Source organism: Topomyia yanbarensis, chromosome 2 (genome assembly GCF_030247195.1).
Source record: "Topomyia yanbarensis strain Yona2022 chromosome 2, ASM3024719v1, whole genome shotgun sequence".
Taxonomy (NCBI): Eukaryota; Metazoa; Arthropoda; class Insecta; order Diptera; family Culicidae; genus Topomyia; species Topomyia yanbarensis.
In genome coordinates, this window is record NC_080671.1 from 191,810,013 (window position 1) to 191,832,398 (window position 22,386).

At 37.0% G+C, this 22,386-nt stretch overlaps 1 protein-coding gene across 5 annotated transcripts in view; it reads right to left on the reverse strand.

Moving 5' to 3' along the window:
- LOC131682516 (sodium/potassium/calcium exchanger Nckx30C) overlaps positions 1 to 22,386 on the reverse strand; it is a 291,134-nt gene that overhangs the window by 4,720 nt on the left and 264,028 nt on the right. For 4 of the 5 annotated variants that reach the window (XM_058964047.1, XM_058964045.1, XM_058964043.1 and 1 more), the window contains 3 exons: positions 10,345 to 10,602; positions 10,097 to 10,233; positions 3,644 to 6,866 (listed from right to left, as the gene is read on the reverse strand). In XM_058964047.1, coding sequence (XP_058820030.1) covers positions 6,626 to 6,866; positions 10,097 to 10,233; positions 10,345 to 10,602 — 636 coding nt within the window. In that variant the 3' untranslated portion in view covers positions 3,644 to 6,625. Of the gene's footprint in view, positions 1 to 3,643; positions 6,867 to 10,096; positions 10,234 to 10,344; positions 10,603 to 22,386 lie in introns of those variants that run through there. The other variant, XM_058964044.1, reaches the window with a different exon arrangement.

Here is a 22,386-nt window from a genome sequence, read left to right on the forward strand (position 1 = left end):
TCCGGCAGCCAACAAGGAAGACCCTCTACTGATATTCCTTTATTACATGTTGAGTAATTTTTATTCTCCTAAATATCGTTTCGATTTGTAGTCCTATATTTTCGTATTTTCTCTTCAGCTTCAAAAAGGAGTTTCTTGTGAGTGCGGGTTGCTAAGTACTTTTCAATTATTTTTCTGAAGGAAGGCAATAGCGTAGGATCTAACCTAATTAATTTATCAAAATAATTGGTTAACACATAATTGATAAGTATGTTGTTCCACAGATTAAGTGCTTAGGCTAAAACCGTTTTTTTCTCCAAAATCTTGTCTAAGTTTTCAATTCGATGTACTTTGGACATCAGTGGCTAACTATTTCCATCTATTAAACTTTTGACAGTTCTTGCATTACATCGAGCGCTGAGCCGCCTGCAATTATTATTATCATCATCGTTGCCAAACAAACCGGCTATGGTGTGTCATGATCTAGTGTATTTCAAACTTGTAGGTTGGTAGATCTTGGGCCGCCAGTCACCAGGCTTCGTATACATCAGCCGCCCACGCATCTGCTGAACGTAACTATAGGTGGTCTCTAAACTTGGTATAGCTTGTGGTTCATGCATCTGAACCATTATCCATTAAGGTTGCACAGAGAAAGCGCAAAATTCGCAAACGAAAAAAGCAGTTTTTTTCCACACCGTATGTCAGATCTTCATAAAAATCAATCAGCAGTACTGTAACAATATTCTACATACGCTGATTGATTTTTATGAAGATCTGACATACGGTGTGGAAAAAACTGCTTTTTTCGTTTGCGAATTTTGCGCTTTCTCTGTGCAACCTTAAGCACAGAATTGTTCTCTCAAACAGACCGAGCACTTCATAGTTTGTCTCCTTCATAGCCGTTTACAGGAATACAGTAACAGGGAGTATCAGCAATTTGAACAGAGCAAGGTTTGTAGGCGTTCGTAGACTACAAGACTTTAGCTGGTTACGCAAGCCGTACTACAAGCCTTTTCATCTCGCGGCTAACACCATTATCACATGTCGCTAGTGCTCCAAGATAAATGAATATTGTTGTCAATCTTGTACCGTAGTCCATGCATTTACATGTCGGAACCAACACCGTTCGAGGTATCTTGTGCTTTTTCTTGTCCGAGTTTATAGCCTGCTAGATTCTCGCGACTCCCATTTTAACCAAACCTTTTCCACTGTTCTACGTTTGACTCACCCTGTGGTTGTATTAACGTCTAATCCACGTATTAGTGCGAGATTAAAGATGAATCGGTGAAATCTGGTAGAAAAATCTCACGCACACACTCTAATTTCGTATACGTCTACGTCCATACTCGCTGCAATTGTGTTGGTTTGATAGACGTCAAATGAGCGACCGAAAATAAAAGTCGCAAGGACAGAACATTCTTCGTAAAACCCGTTTCAAATATATCAGAATATAAAAACCGGATATAAACTTCAAGCATAAAAATCGGACTGGGACATTCCATTGTAAGAGTCGGATAAAAAAACATTTAGTAAAAAACCGGGAAAAGATGCATCCGATTCTTACAAAGTAGTGTTTGTTAGCCGACTTTTAATCTTGAACATCAAGATATACGGATGCTCCTATGAGCGATTTATTTATTTTTAAACGATTTTTATACTGGAGGTTCATCCTTGCCGAGTTTTACGGGTGAGAACTTTTTAAGCGATTCTTATGCTGAAGGATCTCTGTACGATTTTTATGCTTTAAGTTTATTCCGATTTTTATATTCTAATATGTTTGAAACGGGTTTTGCGAAGCATGTTCTATCCTTGCGACTTTCATTTTCGGTCGCTCAACTAACTTAATGATGTCGTCGTCCATGTAGTCAAGGAGCAAGTGAGACCTCGGGTTGATGGTTCCGTTTCTTTGCACACCAGATCCTCGTTTCGTATTTTTTAACACTTCGTTTACACATGTTTCGAATTAGAATCTGTTATCCGTGATTGTTCCAAGCTCAACAAAAATGACTCAGTTAGAAAACCGTCTATACAACGAAGCTCAACGGTAAATTTGTATTGTAACTGTGTTACCCGTAGGTATACCTATCATTTTTCCTGGGTGAAAAAGAATCAAAACATAATAAAACTTATAAGAAAAGTATAATGTGCTGGTATTCCTTCTTTTGGGCTATTCCATATTAGGCAAACATTCGACTGAGGAGGTGTTACCATTACACTTTATTGTTTCTATTCTGCTCAAGCTAACTCCTACACGAAAGCTACACTGTCGCTTGTTTTCTTGTATGTGTGCTTTGTTTGTTCTACGGTTCTTTATTTTGCGTTGATGTAAGCGTACGTGCCTTTTTGTTTTCGTTTCTCTTTTTGAAACTTTAATAACATCGTCGGGTTTTTATTTGTGCTTCTACTTGTGTGTATCTATAAATGTACTCTTCGCTGTTGTTATGTTTGTAATTGGTTGTTTATCTGTCACGATACTCCTGGATTTCGTTCGGTTGTTTAGCGCTCATTGTTCGATTCATAGTTGTTTGAATATCAATATCGGCATATAGTTTTGTAAAGTTCTAGTTTGTTCGGATTGAAAGGGTTGTTATCATAGATTTGGATACTTTACGAATCGGAATGAAAATAGTCGTAGGGGGATAGATTCATGCTAAACAGATGTTGAAATTATTATTCGTTAAAATCGACATTTGAAGTTTCTGTGAGAGCAGCTAGAAAAGTGGCTTTATCCTTTGGTAGGGTTTGAAAGATCTGATAATGGTTGTTGTTATCTAGCTATTCCCCTCAATTTGGTTGTTGGTAGTTCTTGGATTTGTATCTTCCTGCGCAACATTTTTTTCTCAAATTTGTTCATGGATGGACGGGAGAAAAAAAGTTTCTCATCGTAAATGATTTCCTCGCACGCACTTAGTCTCGAATTTTGTAATAATTTGCATGTGTGTGCTTCATATTCGTTAATAGTAATATTTACATTTGTTTCGTTCCGCCACCGTGTAATGGCGTTTGATTTTTCTTCGTCTGAATGTCACGAATACCATTAATTTTCTATTCGCCATTTTTGTAGAGTGAATTTTTAACATTAGTTTTATTCCGTCATTAACGAAGTCGACAAATAGATAACTGAACCATATGTCACAGATTGGTGGTTGTTGTTTGCATGAATTTCTTCGCTAAGTAACACCTAATAGAGTTGAGAAAGAACGACGAATAAAAAACGAAGAAGATATGTACGTTGTTCGAATTAGGGAGAAAAGTTCAACAATTGACACACTTGTAGAAACTGCTCGAATCTATTCGTTCAATGTTAAAATTAGACTGTTCCAGCAAATCTGTTCTTCTGTAAGCAGTGCTAGTCACAGTTTGCCTCTATTAGATTTTTCATCATCCTATTATTCTTTGTGTGAGACATATGTTATTGATCTACGATTTGTATTATGTCTGGCTTTTATTTAGTCACTATTTGTTCTTGACATCTTTACTCGTCAATAAAAAAATAAAAATAAGAAAAACCCTCAAAAATTTGTTAACATTTCATTTTATTATCATTGATTCTTTTTCTCTATGTATTCATTTAGTGTTTCTTCATTTGTTTGTTGCATACAGTAAATTGAATTACTTGTGTATGTATGGGTGTTGCGTATGGACGTGAAACGGGAAGGGTGTGTAGAGTGGCATTTAATTTGATCCAAAACATAAATGATATGACCAACTGATCTGAAGATGCGAAACTGCAAAATGATGGTGTTGGATTGGTGTATAAGACAAGACATTTTATCATGATAAAACATTGCACTCGAAAATTTATTTTAAGTTGATTAGAATATCTGAGCAATGAAGATCCGAAGTGCTCTAGAGAGCTTAATTCGAATACTGGGTACATTATAAAAGTAATGCGTATATTTTAAATGTGACGCGACTATCCGCCATAGCGTGCTCAGACTGGTCGGATTTTCTGCGTGGGTCTGCACTTTTTAACGCACCGGTCTCGGTTCGCTTCAAGCAGTAGGAGCCGTAGGACGTGTTTTGGTACGAAGTCTGTTGTTCGGTGCTATGAAGCGTTCACTGGAACAGCGGTACGTGTTTATGTTTTATGCGACTTGGAAAGTATGAAATAGAAATTTATCAAATACTTAAGTGGCCTTCAAGGAGTAATGCATTGCAAGATCTCTGTGCGAAGGGGACCACAAGGCCTTCAAAGAGGGCCGAGTAGAGTTCACTGAAGAGACCCATTCTGAATCTTCAGAATCAGCGAATCAATCACAACGATCAGCTTTTGCGAATTCAAAACTGTTGGTTATGCAATCAGGTAATCGCTGACACCCTGAACTTGCCCACATTAAGGCATAACATCGAAGACCTCTTCGATCTTCACCCAACAACGGGCCCAGCCACATGGCTATAGTCTTTATCAACTTCCTGACCCGGAGAAAGACCAGTGTTAGCCCCAGCCTCTTTATAACCCCGACTTGGTGCTTTTTTGTTCCCCCTGTTGAAGAGAAAACTGAAGGGAAAGCCCTGGCGGAGTCGGTGGAGAACATTCAAGCTCATGTTGAAAGATCCCTGAAAAACATTCCAGGATGCCTTTTGTGCATGGCAGAATCGTAAAATACTGAACTGTTACCAAATATTGTTTTACTGAAATAGTCACAGTAAAATATTTGGCAAATACTTGGTATATATTCAATGACTATCTGCCTCGGCAGACGTTATACTATATTCTGTATGTGAGATCATAGACCAAGTATCCGGTATCTTTTAGTCTGATACTTATAGCAACAATGTTAGAAAAGTAAGCTTCCATAGGCAATGTGTAGCCTTGTATGAGCTGTTGTTAATAAACAGAAACACTTGATAAGTTTACGTGAAATGCCGCACGGATATTTTAAGAAACGGCTTCGCTTATTGCCAATAAACCACTAGGCTTGCAGTTCGGCTCCGAATCATGGACAGCTACATGAAACAAACAAAAATACCTACGCGGTAGGCTCTTTTTAACAGTCTCTCGAGAGCCAAATTTTATGATATGATGATCTGCGGTCACGTCCCCGTTCTCCGCATTTCTGTCCCGGGGTGGGTTTGGTTTTCAGAGTTTCGCTACTGAGCGCTGTACGTTCGCTCACCTATACCTAATTCAACCAGGACACACAGGCCAGAATGGTGCATTTTGTTGTTGCTAATACATATCGAGTATCCGAAGCGTAATGCATTGTACAGTGATTCTCTGGGTATGAGTGAGAACGTGCTATGCGTGTATGTGTGCTGGTGAGTTCAACAACTGTGCATTGGAATTTTTAACAACGAACCGTGGGAACACTCGCGTTTATTTAAATCTATGGGGAATTCTTAGGTCACTCTTGTGATGCAACATAAAGCGACAGACAAATGGCACGGAAAACTTCTTAACACGTTCTTTTTTCTCTTCATGATACCGATTAAGAGATGCATTGCTGATAGCATGGAATAGAGGATGATCTGATGATAACGTGACACTATTCAGAGTAAAACATCCAATTTTTACTACTATATGATAATACGCGGAGCAAGAGCTGTAAGATTACTCGGTCTATAGAGGGAAATGGTGAAACATAAGAAAAGATATTTGGGAAAGTTTTTCAGTTCTGTACAAAAGTCTGTCGGAGATAGAAAAGTTCACTAGAAGAGTAGTAAAGAGAGATAGCTAGAGTATAGAGCTACCGTTAGTATGATAAAGATGGTAAATAGGTTAACCGTGTACTGCGGTACGTACTAAGGGACTACTAGCTCGTGATGCTAATGGTACTATAATGAACCATATGTTGTTGTTGTTGGTGTATTATATGTGAAAAGTTAAGCCGATAGCATGAAAATGGTTTGATGTTTCAAATCCACTAAGGTGTTTTTCTTACGTTCGAGTAATAGATGCTTGCTCTTGAGAATTGTTGCTTAATTTACTTTTGCATGTTTAGGTCTAGATCCTTATAGAAATTGTTCTTTTAGAAGAGAGAGATGTGTGTTTAAATACAGTTTATTGGTTTAATTAGTCGATTTTTTTTGTTATTATTTAGATGTATTTTTGTTAGGTAAGATTTGTTTCGAATATAGGTTTTTGGTTGAATACAATATAAAATGCATAATCATAGATTTGATACTTTAGCTTCATGAAGAACAGGAGATAAAATATCTAACAAAGGTGATTCAATAGAAGATTCTTGCAGCGTCATTTCATACATGTCTAATATGGTTGGGCTCGCTTATTTCAAAATGCCTTAGATCAACTCGCTCAGCCGTCTGCACAATCGTTAGACGCTTCTTTCGTTAAACATTTCCTAAATAGAATGAATTTTACTTAACTACGCGCCATTCGCTTATAATTCTATTGTTGTTGTTTTGTGTTTAATATTATCATTGTTCTATATAACTATACATAATAATATTTTTAACTTAGTTTTCAGTTGTTGCATCCTGTTTACTAGGCAAAACCTGCCTAGTTTCAAGTGGGTTGATTCATCTTTAACACTACAGTATTATTTGGTTTACTTTTTTCGCCTTTTTCATATTTTTTTTGTTTGTTTGTTCGTTAACGTAACTACCATAAATTGATGATTCTGCCTAGTAACCACTGGCTCTAGCGCATTAAGCGTACTTACTTATATACTTACGTACTTATTTAAAACGGACACACCAACACATCGTATTCAAACATGAGTGAAACGGCAACGAATACGAAGTATAACAAAAACATGGTCAGCCCTAGGCCTTTATTCATGCGCCAGTGGAAGCAGGCTATCGACAAGATGACAAACACCAACATCAAGAACAGGATCGTGATCGAGCACACCATGCCCACTGAGTTGACCTCCACCGGCTGGCCGTAAATGATGCCGTAGAGCAGCCACGGAATCGGAAGACTAAAAGAAACAGAAATGCCTGGATTAGTAGATTACATAGGTGCAGTTCACTATTCAAACAAGTATGTATCGAATGTTCTATTAAAAAATATATTCTGCACTAGCAGTGCGAAAAGATTCAGTCAGCATTTGTTTATGTTATAACTACTGAGAACTGACATACAAGAAATGTTTTCAATGTGTGTAAGAAATAAAACTATCGTTTTGAACTGCTACCATCAAGTAGCAACTTGCCACTAGCCGGCGCTACAATCGGCCAGCAAACGCTATACGGGCGTTGCGTGCAAACTTGGATACAATGATTCATGATTGCGTGATTCATGCATGCGAACCCGTATGCGATGGTGGCTTTCAACGGATTTTCATTTAAATGTGTACACAGGTTTTTTACGAATGCTTGTTCTAGCTTATATGTCTGTTCTCCGTGTTATAACATCGCCCATACATCAGCTTCCTACTTCAACTGGAAGTTGGGTAAAATGCACCTTGAACATAAGTGGAAATTCAAAAATCTGTCTAACTTTGGTCTAACTTAACGAAAATCAATTCTGTTTGCACACATCGCAGCACATCGCTGCGATTAGATTGTAATTACTATTGCTAATGGTTCAGGACCACAGAATACAATAAATGTTTCGTTGTTTGATTATAAGAACTCGATGTCCGCAATATCCGGCAAAATCGAGAGCACACAAGAGTTTCCTCCGGAGAAAGAGTACGGTTTCCTGGTTGGCTTGATTCTGGATACCGCGATTCAAGCTCAAACTAAACGCGTACCAGATGCGAACCCTCGCGGGCGACCTCCCAATCTATGGTGGGATAAAGAGTGCTCAGACGTGTACGCGGAGAAGGCCGCTGCCTATAAGGCCATCCGGAACGACGGGTTACCCGCTAGTTATCAACAGCACGCGACGTTAGACACGCGAATGAAGAGATTGATGAAAGCTAAGAAACGGAGTTACTAGCGCCGGTTCGTTGACGAACTAACGAGAGAAACATCGATGAGCAGTGTTTGGGGCACTACCTGGCGTATGCGAAAACGAAACTAACGACTAAACTAAACGAAACTAAAGAATAACGAGAGCGCGGAATATTCAAGCCGTTGGATATTCGATTTCGCCTAGAAGGTTTGTCCGGATTTCGCCGCGGCACAGAAGATCTTCTGCACTGCGTCCTTTTACGATAGCGCGAACGAAACACCTTTCTCGATGGTGGCGTTTTCACTTACCCTCTTATCATGTAACAATAAAGTCCCAGGGCCAGAAAGAATCAAGTTTAACTTGTTGAAGAATCTGCGAGACTCTACCAAGAGACGCTTGTTGAAGTTTCTTGAGGGTAACATTATCCCTCATGACTAGAGGCAAGTGAAGGTCATCGCCATCCAAAATCTAGGAGGCAAACCTGCCTCCGACCATAACTCGTATCGACCGATTGTAATGCTGTTCTGTATCCGGAAGTTGTTCGAGAAAATTATCATGTTCCGCCTCGACAATCTCGTCGAAGCAAATGACATACAGATACACAATTTGGCTTCCGCAAAGGCAAAGGGACGAGCGATTGTCTTGCGTTGCTCTCAACAGAAATTCAAATAGACTATGCTAGCAAAGAGCAGATGGCATTAGTTTGCTTGGTTATTAGTCTTTTGATTCAGATTCTATCACCGGCTCTAAAAAACTTTTTGCAAAACTTGTTGACTGAAAAACACATGCATTTTTCGCATGGTGATCTATCGACATCACGAATTAGCTACATGGGTCTTTCCCAGGGCTCAAGTCTTAGCCACTTCCTCTACAACTTTTACGTGAATGACACTGACGAATGTCTTGTCAATTCCTGCAGATCACGGCGTGGTCGCTATTACAGGTCCCAAAACTGTTGATCAGCAAGGACCATTACAAGATACCTTGGACAATTTGTTTGCTTGGGCCCTCCAGCTGGGTATCGAGTTCTCCTTGCGAAAAACTGAACTAGTCGTATTTTCAGCGTGAATCAGCGCAACTATAGCTTCAATTAAACCTATTGCTCAGGTTTCAGCTTTCAAATATGTCGGAGTCCGGTTCGACTCTAAAGGTACCTGGAGATGTAGGTACGTAGGATAGGTATCCCAAACAGAAGTGCCAACAAAGGCTCAATGTTCTCCGCAATGATCGGAACATAGTGGTTTGCCTTCTCCGGAGACCTGATCAGGCTGTACCAAACAACGATATTGTCGATGATGGAGTACGGGAGTTTCTGTTTCCGCTCCGCTGCGAACATACATTTCGTCAAACTAGAGTGAATCCTATATTATTGTTTGCGTATTTCTTTGCATGCACTCGACTCATACGACGCGTCTATAATCGATTGCTTATCCGATGCGATACCTTGAACCCGTTAGTAATTTCGAGAGGCATCTCGAGCTCAATTCGCAAACCCGATTTTTGTCCTTGTACTTCGATTACATGGCACAAAATATCAATCCTTCTTCATATTATCTGAACCGTGTCAATTTCCCTCATGCTTCTGATTCAACTATATTCTTCGACACATCCATAAAAGACGAGATTCGTGGAATCCCAGATCTCATACATCCGCAACTGATCCCAAACATCTTTCATAGTAAATTTCGAGAAGTCGACTGCAACAAGATGTTTTACACCGACGGATCAAGCCTCGATGGCTCCACTGGCTTCGGTATGTTCAATCAAAACCTCACCGCCTCTTTAAAACAATGATCCTGCTTCAGTTTACGGCGCAGAACTCGCTGCTATTCAGTATACTCTTGGGATCATTGATACTCTGCCCACCGATCATTACCTTGTTGTTTCGGATTTCCATAAACCACGGAACAAATGAAAAAAAAACCCGCCAGGTGAAGCCGCTTCGTTTTTGCACGAGGCATCCATGCGGGCTTGATGACCAAAGAGCGCGAAGCTCCCATGTTCTTATTCATTGCGTCACTGTTACAGCCCTGAAACTCTGAAAACTAGGTCGAAACGATTACTACCAACTATTTGTTTTTGATCGAATACTAGAAATTGCTAGGCGTTGGTTATCTTGATAGCAACATGTTTTGGTCATAAATACGTTTACGTATTTAGGAGATTTAGGGCACACAAAGAAAAATAAGTAGGTGAATGACAATCACTGTGGCTCACTGCATCTGATTGCATTGAAACTTACATCTAAACGCGTTTACTGGAAGGTGTAGATTGGCAAGCAAAGTACGTTTTTTTTCTTCTAATACTTACCCAACCGTCACGTCGAAAATGTTACTACCGACAGAACTAGACACTGCCATGTCACCAAAGCCCTTCCGGGCTACAATCACAGATGTGATTAGATCGGGAATTGAGGTACCAGCTGCTAAAAACGTCAGTCCCATCACCTGTAAATAGACGACCAATTAGCATATAAATTGTGAAAACAAAACAATCGGTTCCTCCGTGCCGAGTCAGGGTCGGCATTAGGCTCTGTTTTTTTTTTGGGGAATGCTCACCTCCGGTGGTATTTTTGCTGTATCACCAGCCACATTAGCCCACCACACCATAAGATATGAGTATGCGGCTATCCACCCAATCGAACCTATAAACGTTACCGGGTAAAACCTCTTACCCCTTGGTGTTCTAGTGTCAGGAAGTGTTAAGTACAGTGGAAAGATAATTGGAGCAACTAATAGGTAGGTTATTCGTTTCCTAGTCGTCTTGGGCCAAGACATGCTTAATGACTCTGGTGGTTCTTCTTCTAATTCGTTACCCTGAAAGAATGTGACCAAGTAGCCAAGAGAAACGAGAGTGTTAGAATTGAATAACTTGTTTGAGGCATCCTCCAGTGGTTGACTCTCAGTGCGAGGAATAAGTTGAGAAAATTTCAGTAAACTTCTTAACACACCTCACAGTGCCGCTAGTATTTGTTCATTTCAGGTATGACATCTTAAGGGCTTGCAAAGTGAACATAAACATGACATTACAAAGAAGAGTTGTACTCTGTAAATGGCAGCTTCTCTATGTTTACTTCCTCTTCTGTGAATTACACGGTCGATTTTACGTTTGCGATTCAACTCTTTGCATAATAAGGTAGTTGAAACCGCCATCTTTAGATATATGCTGAATAATGTGTTCAAAGTTTGATAGTGATGCCGTAATGAGCGAAAGAGAAAGTACCTAAACAAAGAGAGGTTCTCATTTGCAGATAGGATCCAACGAAAAAGTCTTAATTTCACCATTCACAAGCCAAATTTGTTATTTTAATTATTCTTAAGAACGAAGCAATGATATTGATGCCAATTTTTAGGTATTCGATCGATTGAAGTTCGAGTAAATAATGAAATAGTGCGTCACCTTCTCTAGTAAGGCTAGTTGACCATGTAGGCTCATTACCATGCATGAAACCATACTATGGGCCCATTTTGACCCTATTAGGGATTTTGCCGCACTATTTTAATAATTACTTAGCCTACAATCGATGGAATGCGTATTAATTATTTTGTTATGTTACTATGTTTTAATTGCCGCTAGGTTCTACTATATCGATTTTATTGGCTATTATCGGCAAATTCAATACTAAGATAAACGAAAGCAATGTCATTGAAAAACGGATAGGTTTTCTGGAGCGAATCTGTTATAAACTTAGAACGGAAAACTAGGACTCGGCAGGCTCATCTGGATATGATCGAAAGGAAATGTGAAGAATCCTTTGCCTTCGGCTAAGTAGAAGTTGGGCGTTGCACCCAAGTCTACCGACGCCGGCTGAATAAAGGCGCACTAGTCCCACCGCGATAGGATCGCCTCCTGTAATGTTGCCAATGGCTCACCGTACGCTTTTCTGCCAGGTGCTTAATGCAGTGCAATTATTTTCTTGTTTAACCGTTATGTGTCCAACAAAATAAACACCTTTAACAGGCCAACGAGGGTACTCTGGTACCCACAAATTGAAATGCTCTTAACTATGGCTTCTCTTAACCGATTTGGACACTTTTAGATGTTTTGGATTCAGGAACTCGTCTAATTTTGATTTTGTAAAATTGAACCGGTTGAATCGATCTGATTCTTGGTAATCCGGATATTCTGGAGTAATGTTCCAGTACTAGGGTATGATTTGTAAATTTTAATAATGTCCCAACAATATGAGTATCAAAACTCTTCAAACTGTCTCGGAAGTCTGTTATTTATTGTTACGGGACCCAATGGCAATTTGAAAAATGGAATTGGAATGGAATTGCCACTCACGGCCTCACGGGAGCCTGCTCCGGATTGTCCGCTCCGGGGTCAAATCACCAAATGGTTCCGAAACCTCGAAATACAGCCTACTGATGCAATTGCAAGAATTTTGATACTCATATTGCTAGTATTTCATTGAAATCCACAAATAGTATCCCAGCACTGGAACATGCTTCCGCAAATCCGGAAGTTTTGTGTCTACCCAGGTACCCACGTCGGCCTGTTACATAGTAAAAAAATTCAGGAGTCCCTCCTCACTCCCCCTTACTATATCAACAATATTATTAACCCAAAAGCTTGATTTAGTGAGGTTCTAAGATGTCACAAAGTTTCAATTTCCAGCTATGTATAAAACATGGGATTTCATTAATTGAAACCTAAAAAGGTACCCGGGTACAGCGTCGGACACATAACGGTTAACTGATTTCCTTTGAATATGAAAACAGGTGAATTCCGAGAAAATAACTCGGGAGGGGTTATACAGAAATATATTTGAAAACTTTTTTCATTAGGTCCAATCTGCAAATAGGTTGTTTGACTATGTTTGACCGCTTTATCTTTCGATCATTACTGCAAAACTATAAAACTTTTTAAACATTTACCAGTTTATTTCTCTTGACCAAGGTTTGTACTAGCTTATTATGCAAAAAGTTGCGAGGAAATCGGAAAGGATACCAAATAATTCGCGGAAGTGGAAGTAAACAAAGAGAGACTCTCTTTTGTAGATCGGACCTATTGAAAAAAAAAGTCTTGATTTCTTATAGCCAAAACCACTGTAAGCTATTTTTACGAATCAGAATTCATTGTGGTATTGATTTGTACGTAGCTGAAGGAGACTTCCTCATCAGTGGTTAATTGAAAAAGTGTTTTTAAGGATTTTTAGAACATGAAAACAACAAGAGAAACTAGGGTAATTTGGGGAGATATTCCGCACATTTCTAGCAATTGATCCTGCATCAAAGTAAACCATTTAATATTTGATGAAATATTGTGAAATGATTTTTGTCATGAAAAAAATTCATCAAATTTCCAAAAAAAAGGTCATTGCGGGAGAGATGCCGCATGTGCGGGTGAGACGCCGCACAAACTGAAAATGGTGCCCAAAAGTATTTTTGGCTTTCGTTGATGTTTTTTTTTTACGATTAGATGTCATCAGCTGAGTTTCATGAAGTTTGATTACGCCTATAAATCGGATAGTATCTTCACTTTTCTTAAGGGGGTACTACCATTTCTAGAAACATTTTTTTATTCATCATTTTAAAAATATTTTTCTTTTGCAATCTTGTGTAACGGCTAAGTTGAAGTATCCTAATTAAGGGTACTTTTTAATTATATGTTTGTATAATCTATGTGTTGGTAGGGGTTCCATAAAATCAGTTTTTGGTTGTTTCGCTCAACAATGAATTTATATATATTTTTTGTAGTATTTGCTTTATTGAAGCACGGAAAAGTCCCTGGAAGTGCAACTTTTAGCCGCTTTCTCCCACAGGCACAAAACCTACTTGTCTTTTCATCTGTTATTACAATGATTTTAAATCCTACTAGCTAACCTAATATATATATATATATATATATATATATATATATATATATATATATATATATATATATATATATATATATATATATATATATATATATATATATATATATATATATATATATATATATATATATTTATATTTATATATATATATATATATATATATATATATATATATATATATATATATATATATATATATATATATATATATATATATTTATATTTATATATATATATATATATATATATATATATACCATACCTATATATAACTCAGGCTTGTTCTTGAAAAAATCATTTTGAAAAAGCATCAATTCGTGAGATGACCGAACCGATTTTCACAAAACAAGTCTCTAAAGGGAGGTATAATATGCAGTTTGGTGTATTATTGCCCCCCCCCCCCACTTAATCAAACACCTCTACCTTTCATACCCCCCCCCTTGGCCACCCTCGCATCCGCATCAAGGCATTGCAAAAAACACTCATTTTTGAAATCTCAAAGGCCTCCTATTGTGACAAATAGCAAAGTAAACTCAGATGCCAAATTTTATATCATTTGGACAATTTTAGATTTCCGCCCACTTTGCTTGAAGTTTTTGATATTGGTTCCATGGGAAAATACAGTGTGTCCCATATTTATAAGTTCATCCTAATTTTTCAGAATAACTTTTTTTCTATTCAAACAAACTGCACCAATTTTTTAGCGTTTGTTTTGAAGCTTAATCAACGATGTTTCTCGAAATGTAGAAGCCCTGGAGCGTTTTTCTGTTTGTTATGGTGGGTTAAGTGAAAAAAGTGATGTCCAATATTTATAAGTTCCCCCTACTTTTTTGCCTTTCTCATATTGAAAGGTTATGCAATCACTCTGAACATCATCAACCTAATACCGGTCTATCCCCCATCACACACCAACCTTCCCTCATCAATTAACCGCCCCGCCACCAAGGAAAATTTCCTAGTCCCAAAATACACTTTTCCCTAGCAGCTCTGTAAAACCAGTAAAAATTTGGTTTGAAATGATATTGAATTTGAAAACTACTTTGAAATTGAAACTAATTTAAAATTTGTTAACAAGTTGAAACTTTTTGGCGGGCCCAGACCCCCCGAACTCTCCTCCTGGATCCGCTGCCGGGTTCAAGTGTTTCAGCTTCGACACATAGCTTCTCAAGTTCGTAGCTGTCGATCCATTGTAAGTATGTGCAAATCGTACTGAATATGTAATGGACATTTCCATTATTATATTGAACATAACTAGCTATGGAATCGTATATGTAAAAAACCCTTTATAAATTCATGAACAAAAGGTCACGATCTCGTGAACTGAACAATTTACGAAAAGCTCCTGAAATTATGGATAATAAACCTCAAATTCATGATACTATTTGTGTTTTCAAAAAACCTGTTCGCCCATGGCCCATACATACATGGCGTTACATTAGAATGTTTGGTTGGGGTGCTGTTGTTGTTCTCTGGACATGTTAAGTTTTTGTTCAGATTCTAGTTCATGATTTGGGAATACACAGCCGACAGTCAAATGATGTTCGTGATTTCAAGCGCTTATTCGCGATTCTTGTGATTTCTTATCACGTTATTGCGCTATTTTATTCATGAGTTTACTATCGCATTTTTCTGTCAGACTAGCTGGATTAAAATTCATGATTTCAGAATCTTAGTCGGAATTTTTGTAATTTCTATTCACGTTATCGTGATATTTTAGTTATGGGTAGAGTGATTCATGTTCATGGTTTCAGGATCTTAGTCACGATTTTAGATATTTTTGTCACGAGTTGTGTGATTAATGTTCAATGAACATTGTTCATGATTTCAGGATCTAAGTCACGATTTTTGTAACTGCTGTTCATGTTATCGTAATATTTTAGTCATAAATAGAGTAATTCATGTTCAAAATTTCAGGATCTTAGTCATGATTTTCGTAATTTCTGTTCATGTTATCGTAATGTTTTATTTTAGAACTTAGTTCCAAATTCGACACGAAGAGTAATATGACTAATGTTCATGATATCAGCGGTTTTACCATGGTATTCGTAAATTCTCTTCGTCTAATTGTGATCTATTACTTTTTGGTTATTATCGGTTTTTTATTCGGAATCACGTGACAATATGAACTGGCTCATAAAAATGTGACTGATTCGCCATATCTTGTTCTGTGAAGTATATCACGCACACTATTTGGGACTCTGATCACAGTTTTCGTTTTCTATCCTGACATCACCATTAACCTTATCAAACGAATAACGGATATTCGAGGTCCTAATAGTTTTGCTTTTAGTAGTTAGCAGCTGGACATTTAATAAAACAGTGCATGGAATAAAAATGATTCCACGTATAATTCTCCAAATTATGTGGAAGAGTTCACGGGAAAATTTCATTATCATGTTGCACGAAATTGTAAATGATTAGTGATATCTTCTAAATATATCCAACACGCAAAATAGATTGTAAATCATGTACCAGGCATCATGAACCAGTTCACGAATACATAAATAATTTTTAATGAATTCGTGAACTATTTCATTAAAATTAACGTGAGTTGTGACTTATAGCAGATATCATGTAGCAGTTCACGAATACATGAATTATATTTAATGATTTCGAGAACTATTTCACGAGCACGGATAGTGACATATATTAGGAATCATGAACTAGTTCACGAATACATGAATAATATTTATTTTGTGAACTATTTCATGAGCGCGGATATTGGATCATACCTAATTATTAGAGATCATGAATTAATTAAAAGGATTCCTGAATACAATTTGGAATTTTGCGAAATAGTTCCGAGAACATATCCAGAATATTTTGATTTTGTGAACTAAGGCTTCTATATCTATGAAAATCATCATGAGTCAACCTTTGGTTTTATGATTAATGTTCATAAAGTTGTGAACTAGTTCGCGTACGGAAAAACGCATTAGAAATGACTTGGCGGAATCCGTGACTGAAGCTCACAAAACAAAAACTAATAGTTACACTAAAATAAGCGTTCTGTGGACGTTGCTGAAGGGAAATTGAACATAATTATAAAACAAATGATTTTTGTTTATGGTTCTGTTTTCATAACGTAAAAACGTGATTGTTCCAGGATTCATGGCACATTATTCACGATTTTGGGAACAATTTTTTTTTCATGTAGTTTGGATTAATGAGAAAGGCACAATTACACCGCTAGGTGTAATTGTGCCTTTCTCATTAATCCACAATTCAATTCGAAAAGTTCACAAATCAACAAAGTGCTTGTTAGGCAACTAGAGCTTTCGCCGTTTCAAAAACCCGCACTCAGTTCTATTTTACTCGAAAATGTTTACTCAAAACCTATAATCGACAATCATTGCGCTATCACATTTCCCTGCCAGGTCGTTTTAAAGCACTCATAAAAATTTATAACGGTCATAAAAATTGACATCTTACGCCGTGTGCATACAATCGGGTGAAATCCAGTGACTGGTTTGGAATACTGAAATCAACGAGAAAGATGGCAAACTAACAGCTTTCGAGGGTGTTGGCCTTGGAAATGTTTCTTTTGTTGGTGACCTTTCTTTTTCGTTTCCTTTTTCCACGAGCATTCCATTTTCCGCCTTGATACTACCGACTGTGCCCTGGTCCTGAAGCGGTAGTTGTTAGGGTGGTACTTCGTTTCGCTTTGGTTTTATTAGCATTTGGGATTGAATGTTAAATCTGTGACTTTTTCTGAAACCCTACCCACCATACGACGCACACTATATTTTTTCACTTTTTAGCGCATTCAGTCCACTACACGATTCACTGATTTATGTGCTTTTGTTTCTTTCTAGCTTTATGCTTCCAATTCTTGGTAGGGTGTGCGCCATTTGAAATGAACTATGTTCTGTCTATATCATAAGGATCTTGAATCATTATGTACGCTTATAGTTTTCACATTTTGTTATGATCTGTGTTTTGTCCGCGAGGAATGTTTACTGACCACATTTTAAATCATCCTATATGTATGTGATAATAGAAGTGCTTCAGCAAATTCTAAACTTACTCGCACTAACTTGTACTAAGTCTTAAAAGGGTTGGTGTGGTATTGTCGCACATTATAGAATTCTATAATAGGGTGTCCCAAAATGCCATCATGCTAAAAAAGTCATCGGGCTCACTTCTTAAATGAAAGGTTAGGGTGGCAGGACCACTTTCTTCTTCGGAGTGAATTTGTTAAAACGCTCCCTACTACTGGCGAATTTTGATTTTTTTTGTAAAATGGGCCGATTTTGGGTAAAATCACAAATTCATGCTTATTGAAGTGCTCCTGAACTGTCTTAGATTTTTTCAGTATTTTTTATTTTTCTGGAGATCCAAATGGAGAAGTTTGGCTAGTTAATTTGTACAAATTGTGGATTATAAGAGCGAAAGAGCCTTTAAAACTTGGTAAAAAGTTAAATTTTTGGTGTAATGAAAAACACCAAAAATTTAACTTTTGTACCAAGTTTTAAAGGCTCTGTCGCTCTTATAATCCACAATTTGTACAATTTGTTTTTCTTCAAAACTGGGTATCTACGAAATTTTAAAAGTACAGGAAACACTTCAAATAGTTGAGCCAAATATAGGGGCGTAGTTTTGCTGAAGAAAGTGTATAGTTACAGCTAGTGGGGTATGAGTTATTTAAGTTTTTGCTAGATAAACTTTTGATATTTTAAGCTATTCATAAAAAATAACATTGTTCTACAAAATAAAACAATTTCAGTATGCTTAGTCCGCATTTTGTTTTTCGCAAATTGGAGGAAAATGATGAAAAATGGCGTTTTCTGCTTGTCTTTAGTGCATCAGGATCGGGTTTAATGAGAATTTGATGAATTGTTGTACCATCAATTATAAAAATAAAAATATCTTTACTAATGATGCTAAGTCTTCAATTGTTTTCTGAAAATATAAATCTCCATAATTACTTCTTGAAGGCTTATTCACCAAAATTATTGTACGAGAAGATGCGCTGTATTCTGTTGTAATTTTTTTCGAAAATACAAAGCCTTCAAAATTGACTATTTCGGAATTGCGTGATCTAAAACGTAAAGATCAGTTTTTTAACATTCACCCCACGCTTCTGCATTTTTTTCACTCTTAGGTACCTAACATGGAAATGAAACTTTATATACCAAATCTGAATACGTTAATCAATTCGGCATACAATTATACGCCATAACTTGCCACTAACTCGACATATTTGTTTAATTTTCATGCCTTTCAACCCCTTTAGGTGGTTAAAATACTAAATAATTTAAAAAAAATCGTCAAATGCTCATAAAAACCGATGCTGATGTAGTAGAGACAAGCAGTAAACGCCATTTTTCATAATTTCCCTCCTATTTTGCGAAAAACAAAATGCATACTGAAACTGTTTTATTTTGTAGAACAATGTTCTTTTTTATGAATAGCTTAAAATATCAAAAGGTTATCTAGCAAAAACTTAAATAACTCATCCCCATTAGCCGTAGCTATACACTTTCTTCAACAAAACTACGCCCCTATATTTGGCACAACTATTTGAAGTGTTTCCTATACTTTTAAAATTTTGTAGATACCCAGTTTTGAAGAAAAACTAATGAAAAACACAAAAAAGTTAACTTTTTACCAAGTTTTAAAGGCTCTGCCGCTCTTATAATCCACAATTTGTACAAATTAACTAGCCAAACTTCTCCATTTGGATCTCCAGAAAAATAAAAAAATACTGAAAAAAATCTAAGACAGTTCAAGAGCACTTCAATAAGCATGAATTTGAAATTTTACCCAAAATCGGCCCATTTAACAAAAAAAAACAAAATTCGCCAGTAGTAGGGAGCGTTTTAACAAATTCACTCCGAAGAAGAAAGTGGTCCTTTACCCTAACCTTTCATTTAAGAAGTGAGCCCGATGACTTTTTTTAACATGATGTCATTTTGGGACACCCTATTCTATAATTACGTAATCGAGCAAAAAAAACCCATTTGTTGAAAATTTTATATGAGTCCCCTTAAAAGTTCATGAGAGCAAGTCTAATTTGGAAAAAATAATAACTGCCATTTTCAACCGATTTTGATCATCAATAGGTCGTTGGATGCGGAAATAAAAAAAATCGTGAATCGCAAAATAATGGTTATTTTCATATTGTTGTCCCGAAACCGCGTAGTATTTTTAATACCGTTGAGCACGTAATTTCCTCTTCTTTCTCAAACATTTAGAAAACGAAGATCGGTCGAAAAATGACCGAGTCGAAAAAAATTTCGTTCCAAAAATCTCCAAAAAAAATTTTTTGCTATAAATCAAGATATTGAGAGTATATTAAATTGATCAAAGGTGGTTTTATGTCGTATTTGACAAGACCTACAACCTTTCACTGATCACTTCAAAAGTACATTAAAGTTTTTTTATTTTATAGCACCGTGTTATAATGCACTAAATATAATGTTTTCATGTTTTATCGCAAGATAGAGGCTATGCAGCAGCATTTCTCGGCCGGCGAAATTTTTGGAAAGGGTCCACGGCCAGAAATCTACCTTCCGCAATTTTTGGTCTAGAGCCAAGCCCAATGATATTTCAATTCCTTAGAACGATGGCAAACGACGTACGTAGGATACCATGTGTCTATAAGGGTTCTTAATATATGCTGCAATGTGCATTAACCATCGAATGGGTGGATAAATATCGAGATGAACGTAGAATAGGTCGGATATTCGGGAAAGCGTGAAGGGCACATAGGCTTCCGCAATCCGACTATTCCAAAACTGAGTAGTAGAAGTATTTTTCCGAATCAAGTAGTGCTGTTCCACCTGGGCCGGGAATGTGGTTGTTTTGTCACCCGGCGAGAATTATGTATGGAAGTAAAACTTCTAATAAATCGTGATCATTGATGATAGAGTTGGGTAATTACGACAAAGCGCAAATGTCATTCACCAGGTTGAGAATCGCTATTTTAAGCGATCGTAAGATGCGTGTGCAACTAACTAACATGACTTCAAACAGGATTTATGGGACGATTTCAGCAAGAAATCTAAATAAATCAAACATTGCTCATGTGTTGATATTCATTCTGTCAACCTATAAATGGTATAACGAGAAATGTTGCAATCATCTCAGACTACTGATTGTTAGCGCAACTCACTAGAACTAACTAACAAGCTAAAATATTTAGATCCACCCCGTATTAAAAGCGCCACTCACTGATACAGCACATTGCGGTGGCACTCCGAAATGCGAGAGCAAAACTCCTAACCTTTCTGAATTGCTTATAAAGCATGTATGAAATCTATTTCTCGTGGGAGGCAATGGAGTGTCGTAGAGCTTTTTTGAATTCTTTTATTGCCGCAACCGAGGAACCCTTTCCACCTACTGCTCTGGTCGCTTGAACCGCGGAGGGATTAATACAAGTACTTTTTAAGCTGCTCTCGTTATGCTTTCAAGAAGAAAATTTCCAGTGCGACTATACCATTCGATCTGCAGAGGATGTAGTCTATAATATTTAGTATGTACACGCGTATAGCTGTACTTTAACAAAATCGAAATGGGTTAATGGATTTATTTCAAGGGTTACTGGTATATGGGAACTTCATTAGCGTAGGCAGAGCAAGGTTATAATATTATTATTTTCAATATAAATCTTCCAGAGCTATCGACCGATGAATTTATTATTTCAGGTTGCTTACACCAGTGTGTGATTTATTAAGCTACTCCATAAAGGAATAGTATAAATCAATATAAAAGCGGTTACGTTTTGAAACTAGGGGGCTTTCAATTCAAAAAATTTCTAAAACTAGGTAAACGCCTGTATTTTTTTTAATTTTATTTTTACACTGGAAGTTTGTATCCGATTTTTACATTCTAAATCATTTCAAGCTGGTTTTGCGAATCATGTTCGATCCTAGAGAGACTTTTATTTACGGTGGCTCATAAACCAATCGAGTCAGTTTGACAGATTGGGGTAATGGCTGGGTGCGCGTGTGTGTGTTTGTGTGTGTCTGTTTCAAACGATTAGCGTTAAATGTTCACGGTTGTGTAATTTTGGGAAGAAAAATCGAATTTTAAGATCCGTATCCGCATAAATAGTTTGTGCTTTTTATTGTAGAGCAGAAGCTTTTGCGGAGACAAATTTAATATTTTACCATACTTCGTCACTGTTGTTAGATATGCCACATCACTTGTCTAAAAAATCTCTATAAAGTGGCGTTTTCAGGATTTTGACATTCTGCTTGGTTACTGAAATATAGCGAGAAACGTGCTGAGAAATTTTTAGTTTTTTGTTTCAAATGACTGTGTCTGGGGATGGTCTCAAGTTATCTTGATGCATAATGTTTTACATTTCTTATAAAAGAAATGTATAGAATTCGCTCAAACTTTCAAGATTTTTTCCGAGGCCCGGAGGGCCGAGTCTTATATACCAATCGACTCAGCTCGACGATTTGGGACAATGTCTGTGTGTGTGTGTGTGTGTGTGTGTGTGTATGTAACGGACAAATTCTCATTCGTGTTTCTCAGCAATGGCTGAACCGATCTTATCCAAACCAATTTTAAATGAAAGAACTAAAAAACAGTATTAATTTGTTTTTGATTCTGATGTTTAGTTTCCAAGATATGAATGTTTGAATGCGTAAAAATGGCGTTTTTTGCAGTTTTTTTAAATTATCTGCCGAAATTGACAACATAGATTAACAATTTATATGTTTTTAGACAGCTTTAACAAATACCTTTCGAACACGTTATAGATTGTTGAAATCGGACTACTATCAAAAGAGATATTTAACATTAAATGCGAACGAAAGATTTT